Source organism: Temnothorax curvispinosus, unplaced genomic scaffold, assembly GCF_003070985.1.
Source record: "Temnothorax curvispinosus isolate PA1 unplaced genomic scaffold, ASM307098v1 QBEX01001713.1, whole genome shotgun sequence".
Classification (NCBI taxonomy): domain Eukaryota; kingdom Metazoa; phylum Arthropoda; class Insecta; order Hymenoptera; family Formicidae; genus Temnothorax; species Temnothorax curvispinosus.
This window is the reverse complement of record NW_020211493.1, coordinates 29,237-38,424: the sequence shown is the minus strand read 5'-3', so window position 1 is coordinate 38,424 and position 9,188 is coordinate 29,237. Positions and strand designations below refer to the sequence as shown.

General features: G+C 35.1%; 1 protein-coding gene across 5 annotated transcripts; it reads left to right on the top strand.

Moving 5' to 3' along the window:
• Positions 1 to 21: 21 nt before the first annotated feature.
• Positions 22 to 7,859, top strand: LOC112467939 (sodium/hydrogen exchanger 6-like). 5 transcript variants are annotated; one of them, XM_025036901.1, is made up of 4 exons: positions 22 to 840; positions 1,653 to 1,880; positions 2,046 to 2,132; positions 3,657 to 5,203. In XM_025036901.1, exons 1-4 carry the CDS (start codon positions 817 to 819, stop codon positions 3,768 to 3,770), a joined length of 453 nt encoding a protein of 150 aa, XP_024892669.1. In that variant the 5' UTR covers positions 22 to 816; the 3' UTR covers positions 3,771 to 5,203. The 5 variants fall into 5 exon arrangements, with proteins under 5 accessions (XP_024892669.1, XP_024892678.1, XP_024892659.1 ...); XM_025036926.1 differs by having other exon boundaries at positions 26 to 840; positions 4,753 to 5,203; XM_025036918.1 differs by lacking the exon at positions 3,657 to 5,203 and adding an exon at positions 5,630 to 7,859 and having other exon boundaries at positions 27 to 840.
• The last annotated feature ends 1,329 nt before the right edge of the window (positions 7,860 to 9,188 follow it).

Sequence of the window (9,188 nt, the reverse complement as noted above, 5' to 3'; positions counted from 1 at the left end):
CACACACACACACACACACACACACACACACACACACATTAACATGTTTATGCGTTTTGTATAATTTCGACACTGTACATGGCTAAGTGTGATCGGTAGTTAGATTTATCGATTATCTCGATCCAGCGAAATTTTGCATGTGTAAAGCAATGTTCTTATACTTTGTAGGATTATAGATGAGAGTATTTGCTTTAAAAAGACATGAAAGCGAAGACATTTCTGCATGCAAGCTTTACTGGTTCGTAATTTCGTATAACGATTTCTTTTTACGGTGTCGCTTTTATCTAGGTGTACAATTCATTGGATACTGTCGGGGTGCGTACCGATCAGCCGAATCTCCTCGTTAATTGTAAAATTAGAGCTTGGAGAGTTTTATTTTGCCACGCTCCCATTGATTTTCTTTTCTTTTAGTGTCGGAAAAGTAGTATCAGAGTATCACAGATTCAGAAAGACAATGCTATATCAGTTGTATCAAGACCGGTACAATGTCAGTGAGCTCAATTTTCCGATGGTATATAGCTACAGCTGTATGAAAATGTTTTCTCTCTGGTAGTTAAAAGTATACGCTTCGTGTTCTGTGAAATGTTTTGCAATTTTCGAATCACGACTATCACTCATACGAAATTGCTCTACCGAAATTATGTTTGATTCCCGCATTTCTGAACTAGCATGCATGTTTGTTACCTTGTAACATTCGACAGTGAATTATAAAGATTCGCGGTTAAGAGAACGCGTGCACGAGTGCTGCGATTTACAAGACAATTAATTTATCAATGTTAATAGTCTGGCGGCGAGGGTGGCTACGGTGATCTGGACATGCGTAGGGGAAGAAGTCCGCCGGTATGTTATCACAATTAAAGATTGACTTGACGCACCGTCTTCCTGTTTAACAAATTGAGAGTTTAGATAACTTGATTTTTTTTTTTTTTTGATGACTCAGATCGATTTATTCTTCACACACAAATAATGAGACATTAATATACATATGTATATGAATATATAGCTCACGCATCATGATTATACCATACAATTCTTATAAAAGTAGCTGCATGCACCAAGTGTTGCTTAATATCTGTATTGAAATAAAAGTGATTTTTTTTCCTTGTTATTGTTGTACCATGTGAATGCAGATCTATCATATGATTTATATGATTTCTCTGTCTATATGCAAGTTGTAGATTTATTTCATTAAGGCTTTTAATTGAATTTGACTGCACTGTGCTTCTGGTTATTTTTTTTAGTATGGTTTTTGTTATCCATTCTGTATGTTGAAGAATAGTTGGAGAACACTGAGATACTTACATTTATTAACAGTACTTACACACACAGACATGTTTAAAATACGGAACACCAGAATTACGATCAATAAGTAAGGATGCATTTTTTATAACTAATAACGAAAATAACTCCAAACATCTAAAAAGGTCTGTCATTAATATATTGCTGTTAACGTTGTTATATACTTTTCTGCTTAAAGGGAAGAATTAAAAATAATGTACACCTATTTGAATCTTATTTTAATGTGTTAATAAATATATGTTTATATGACTAATAGAGGGGGGAGAGGGGCCTACTTTTGTTTAAAGATTAAAGATGGAAAGCTCGCAGAATCATACAGGATGGATAACTGATGCTTTGTTCACATTTTACAGTATAATTCTATGCAGGACGGATCGTTGCCAGGCGGCGGCAGTGGCAGCGGTGGTATCGGTGGCACAAAGCCTAACGAGAAGGCGTTGCTCGCCAGAATTTGGGGCGATTTCGATACCAAATATATGAAGCCCTTGTTAACGCACTCTAGGCCTACGTTATTGGAAACGTTGCCGGTCTGTTGTAGTCCGCTAGCGAGAATCCTCACGACCACGCAACAGATGACGCAGGTACAGTGCCTAAATTCATTGTACACTGAAAAGCTCATTTTATACCAGCTATAATATTTTATATAACGTCTGTTATATTATATTATATATTGTTTGAATATGATAGAATATAATTATGAATTAAAATAATTTTGTAATATTTTTAATGACATTACATTTCGACAGGATGAGGTTGCAAGAAAAGTCGATTCGGATTCGGACTTCTGCTTGGAAGATCGCGAGATGGAGCGACGCAGGACCAGTGTTCAGCCGGTGAGTTTCCATCAGCCTAATCTCAATTACACTGTTAACCCGTGCTATCAGCCTAACAACAGCACCACAGACGTCAGCACTAATCCGGACGAGCCCTATGTAATTCTCAATTTACACAGAAGGTAGAACTAACAGCAATCCTAACATCACCACCTTTTGTGTATCTAAATCTTTTTAAACAGAAGGAAGGGAAAGAGGGAGATTGAAAGTATCGAATATGCATATTTCGAACGCGTTAAACGAGGAATTATAATTTATTTAATTAACTCTTACGTAACTTATATGCATTCGCATTCGTTTATTATAGTCATATTTGATTTCGCCAAAGATTTCACGTCTTTTGTTTTTACACGAAGGTGATATCTTTGACGATTGAATTTTATATTTCGTTTCTTTTTTAAATTCTTAAGGCCGGTTTACACACGCAATGATTAGTGGCGCCAACTCTGATTATGAGTGTAAACAACAATAGCCTGCGGCTACGTGTGTGTATGTACATACACTGTACATTTCTACGCATGTTCTCTATGCTGTATGTATGAGCAATACAGACAATACGTAAGATGTAATCGCGTGAACGTCACTTCATATTTGACATAATATAATCGCCTCTTCTTTTTTTCGTTCTTCTATATAAAACACGAGCTTGAATGTCTATATTGCACGTAAAATTAATTTTATCTGGACGATATAATTTCTCTTCTTTTCGATTTCCAAGTTGATCTTTCGAGTGAAATGGCAACAGCGACAGGAGGTCGCAAAGGTTTTAATCGAGAATTCGAGTGCAATAGCAGCATATTTCGAAAAACGGTATTTTTAGGGGGCGGGGGGGAATGAGTTTAAAAGTTTGAAATCTAATTTTAAAAGATGGAGAAAAATCAGGTCTACAATCAAATAATTTAGTGTATAATATATAGTAATTGTAATGATGACTTGTCACCAATTAAATAGTAAAGTCTTAAGCTTTATACTGCTATCGCACTCAGTGTCTCAATTTCAAAAACGACAATAGCAACTGTAAATACACCGTGAATTTTTAACAAACCTGCTTGCTTAAGAATAAGGGGAAAAATGTACGTATGCTGTTTGTTAATGCAAACCGACTTTTTTCTGCTCTGCCCAATCTTATACTAATATAGTGCATAAATTGACAAATGGTAAGATGTTAACGAGCCAATCGCCGTTGTGTGCGAATGACTCCTCGTAACTGTGTATTCTTTTCTGTCGAGGTGATTTTATAACTGTAAAGCAGATAATTATTCTAGTCAATGATTGCCTACGATAGACACATAACGAGAACTAATGAATGGACAATAGCGTGTGATATTTCGTATTGCATAATGGTGGAAATTTTTTATTTATAAACTCGAAAATTATGTTTAATGTACAGAGGACGAACTTCTCTTCGGCCTATTTTTGCGCTTGTGTCTTGTCTTTCTTCTCTTCAGGGAAAAAAAATCACAGTCAGATATTTGCAGAGCGCACGTTTGACCGTATCTTTTTTTTTTTCATCGGTTTTTCTAGAGAGAAAGAAACGATGATGATGACAGTGATGATGATGATGATGATTCCGATTCCAATGACGAAGACCTCAGAATCATCGGAATGGGAGGATTCATTCCGTTACGAACGTTATAGCCGGGAAAACGATCGACGAACTATCCATGTCCATGTGTACCTAAGATCGGTGCAGCAAAAGACAGATTCTTCTCTTTGAACAATTACGAGTAGGTCATATCGCGCGGTGATTTTTCTGAAAGTATTAACATGTACGACTAGCGTTAATGTAGGGAGTGGAGATCGTGATATGCCGCTTTGTTATTTTTTTCGAGTTGTAAACATTTTATCTATAGATAAAGAGTGTTAGAAGAAGAGGAAATTCGGGGCTTGGTGAGTATGTAATACTTGAACTGAATAAAAAACGTTTTTTTTTTTATCTCAACAAGACATTTCTCGGAATTTAGTTTTAACGTGCGAATATCGTGAGCAAACGTTCCCGAATTCTTCCTTTTCTGAACACTGGAACATTTGCCAAACTTTTCGCGACGTTCAAATTATCGAGCATTAAACATAATTTTCTGTATCCATTAATTCTAATTACGCGACAATTGATTGCGATTGGCAATGTAAAAACAGAAAAGACATTGAAGGCTCTGTTGCTGCTGTGATCTTTTAATCCTGCCTCCGCGAAACTTGTTCACGCTCGGTGAAAAGTTACTATTCATTTGTAAGCTGACACAAGTGAAAAAGAAGTATTCACACGTCTCGTATTTTCTGGAATGACTTTGCGCGAATATTCTTAACAGGATAGATTGGGATAGATAGTTTTCGTTTGTAATAGCGTAACATTAATCTTATTCTTTGCGTAAGACCGTCAAAAGAATGGGGCGTGCGGATACTTTTTTCGTCCCCTGTAATCTACGAACATTTTTTTGCATGCAGTCAACTTTTTAATGCGGAAAGATCTCTGGGATTAATCATCTCGTAATGATCGCGCTGCCGACATACTTATCCGTCTAATATCTGCATGCCGTAATGTACTATTTCACACGTACCTCTCTACTTACTTTACATTGTTTTTCTGTTTTTAGTTGTATATTTTTATATTATTTATTCACAGACGAGCGTCAGGAGCTCTGCACGTAGATCGCAGTTGTGAACATGATATTTTTGGCGTCTTAAGATTTATTTTATCGACCCGATATTATATATAATTTTGTAATTGTTGTCGGTGATCTGTCCACGAATATACGTTTAAGTCTGGAATTGTTAAGCGTTAGCTAAGTGTAGATATATTTCCTGAATCGTTACTAATTTTAGAAATTAACGTTATCGAGGAGTTTTTATTGGACACTTAATTCCTTTAAGTCTCGTTAAGATATCTCTCTGGCGGTATATTACAGGCTCATACACTTATGTCCGTATCAACATATAACTGCTATTACTTATGATTTGATAACAAAGTCAATATTGCAGACACAACATAGTTTCTAGGCATGATACTTTAGGCAACGAAACCATGATCTTTGTTTGGTTTTATTGTTGTCATTTTTTTTTTTTTTTTAATAAAAATATACAATATTATATTATACAGCAGATTATAAAAAATAGTAAATTCCAAGTAAATTACATATATACAAAATAGAAAATCGAAATTGGAGTATAATGTGCTTTCTGCTGACAAATTAGCGTGTACCTTGCAGATTTTTGTAAATAGAGTTAGAGAAGTTTTATTTTCTAGTCTCGCGAGTTAGACTCACTTTGAAGTCGAGTTTCGATTCGAAGTTTAGATTTCAGGTCTATCTCGATGACGACGATGACATAATCAACCGGACCGGTTTTTGTAAATAACGTTACAATCTGATATGTACGCGATACGTAAAAATTCTCTGACGCACCGATTGAATGTAATTGATTAACGTCAAACGGCATACATGTGAGAGGATATATGGTTCTGAAGTCGATCCTTGATGTGTGTTTAATACTTTGTGGGACAGTTGGGGACCGTGATGATGATGGGAGAAGTTAGTCCGGGACCACTACCGCTGCACACACGAGTCGCCCTGCCTGGTCTGGTCGGTAGACACTTGTAAAATCTTTCTATATAGCCGATTGACCGTTTCGTTTTCACCTCGCTCGCTCACCCTCGATTCCTGTCCGGTTGTTAGTTCAAAATCGGTCGCATAGTGATTTTAGATTGTACATATCTATCGTTTATCACCATTGTAAATTAATAATATTCTAAATTATTTCAGAAATTTTTCACATAGTCAACGGATTATCAAAGACCGTATTAATTGCAAAAATCAGGATCAACTGATAATATCTGATATCATAACGTGCTGCCGATTTTGATGACGAGTCTTTTTAAGCGATTGTACATCGCAACCGACGCCGGAAACTCGCGACATGGTACTCTAAGAATCTCAATCTTGTTTATTGTTGTAGGGCTTTTGAGAAACCGGTGCTTCCTATGCAATTTTTAATAGATATAAAACAAAGAAGACGAAGAATACATTTAGTCGGGACAGATTTACACATTTATCGGTTTCGCTAGGTTTATATAATATATATACATATATAATTATATAATAATTATAGTATTCTCAATGTGATGAAAGTCATGATATGTACAGAGTGAGTCGCACGATCTGTTATACCTTGATATCTTATTATATTATAATAGTGATTATTGTTATATAATTATTCGAAACATCTGCCAGATTCTTAGCGGTGGCTTAATGGAAAATGCATTATTTACTCGCCAATTGTATGATTATATTAAAAAAATATATATATATCTTTGTTTTTCTTACGTAATATAGTATCTAATATGTAAATAATATATTTTTTTACCATTAAACGCCACCATTAAAAATTTGTTAGAAGTTTAAAGTAGTGAGATATTAACTTGTTACAGATTGTGTGCTACTTACATAGAGTAATTACGAAATGCGAAAATTGTATCTAATATGTTGGCGAAATAATGATTATTAGCACAAGAATCGATATGTATTTAATAGACATGCGTATGATGAAACCGAATCAGTTTAGAATTAGTCAGAGGCACGCAGTAAGATTTATATATCGACTTGGCATCTGGGACAGATTAATATAAATTGATTTATGTATCGCGTCGCGCGAATCTATTGTATTTGAAGGTATTCCGCCTTTGATTTGACGGCGCATAAAGCCGTACTGCGTAATCGAATCTTTCTTGTGAAATTACTTAATTTAGATATTTACAGCAGTCGGCGAATTGACTTTGCCGTTATGTACAAAACTTAGCTACTACTTACACGAAGTGCGGGGCACTCCGTATTATTGTTTACATTGTAACAGTTGTAAGACTCCTGTTGCCTCGCTGCAATCATATGAAATTGTCACGCCAAAGGCGAGAAATCGTATGAATTCCTTCATCACCGAAAACTGTTGTCTGCTTCAGAAATTTATATATGATTTTCCTTTTTAATAATTTCCATAATTTTTAAATGTTACAATATATAAAAATTACGTATTACAATACCTATGTAATTGTCATGATTTTTTAATAGTAGCAACAGAAGGCGACCGCAAGCTTTATTTACGTAAATCTTACATGTAAAATTACAACGCGACAACGTACAAGACGGATTTAAGAGGATTTTTCAATTTTTGACTTGTACTTTCGAGGAGGGAATATATTTATCGGCTTTCGCGCGCTGGTATTGTTACGCGAATTCTTCGGTCGTGGTAGAAGTAAAGTTAAATCTGCGCTCCTCCCCAAAAAACTTGTACCAGTTATAAGTTATAATTCTTAAATAAGAATACGAATATGGCGCGAAGATGCGGGAGGACTTTTAATTTAGTCGTTGGCTGTGAAGATTTAATAAAACTGTTTTGCAGACGTAGGGTGTAGATATTAGGAGGGTGAATCCTTAGTTCGGGAGGATCTTTAAATAGCATTGTATTTATCAAACGTGTGCTAATTTGCAAGTTGATTCCTTGAAATAGGCATGGTATTCGCGAAGAGAACTGTTCTAAGACAAGAGTTGTAATGATCTTGCGTTATAGCGAGCGAAATTGCAATGTAAGAACGAACGTATTGTACTCCTCTGTATAGATATTCGTGTTCGTGAATCCGATGTATAATGTGTAATCGTAACGTATACATGCAATGAATATAACAACGTTGTGATACCATGTACCACACTTTGCAATGTTTAATAAAGTATTTGTAAAAATATATGCAACGTCTTCAACATTATTTCAGGAAGTCTGAGGACTTATTTAAGAAGAGTAAGGATTTATTGGTCACCCAGGAAAGTTCTCAGAATTGTATATTACAGAGTAAATCTTGTTAAAGTCCTTTGCACATATATATCGTGTAGCTCTTCAAGTCTCACACGACTTGTACTAATCTTAACGTACAAAGTACAAAAATATTAAATCAAGCAGAAGACGCTCTAATTTGTTAAATCCAGGTAAATTGCATGTTGCACCAATGCAATGCAGAGACCATATGAACAGAGACACTTATGAAATAATCTACAATTGAATGTCATCATTGCTTCAGTCTAATAAAAGTTCTCTTTCAGCTTTATATTACATTATATTACTGAATGTAATACGAAGTCTAGTCATGTAAACTTGTGCGCAAGGTTACGACTAGACTTTGTATTACATTGATTTTACGGCTGTTTATTAACTGTCAAGGGAAAGGGATAGACCTCGGAGTATTTTTGAAGTGTGCTGAAATAATTTGAAGTGTTATTTTTTGCAAATATTTTTTTTATTTGGAAATGGCACGCAAGAATTCTCAGCATGTCAATTTTCGCCTCTAACGTCACGATCTAACATGGTCGCAGCGAGTACCCCCAGGAGCCTTAAATACACACGTTGATTACTAACTCAGACGAGATGCTTCGGGAATTGCGCACAATGTCGGTAAGTTTAATCTAATAAATCGTGTTGTATCATATTTCTCGAAAAGCACGCAGACAATAAGGGAAATTAGGTACTATTATCTTCTTTACTTGTGTTTTTTTAATGAGGAAATAATCTTCCTCTTTGTCTGACTGGATATTTTGTGTTAAAAATAATTTTATCTTGCCGTACGTGAAATCCTTGTGTAGAATTTTGTAAGAAATGATTTCATATCTTCGTATTTTCATGTCTTAGGAAAGAAGTTATTTCGAGTACTTGCTTCACAACAATAATATAAAAGTATCATCGGATAAGCAATGCGATTATTTCGGGAATAAATAAGAAACGACGTTGTATCTGATAATCATTATCTATATATCTATAATAAAGATGGAATATTGAAAACGTATATCTATAAACCAAATAGCTTTAAGTGGGAAAACAGTTTATATTATTGAATCTATGTCCTCTGTATTCGCATCACTTCGCCGCTTAACTTTACCTTCAGATCCAATTACTACGTTTACGCGAGCGTTAGACTTCTGTAGTAACTTACGATAATTCCTTCGCGTAAACGGGATTTTTCTTTGCGTAAACGGGATTTTGTAGTAACTTACGATAATTTACTCCGCGTAAACGAATGATATATCG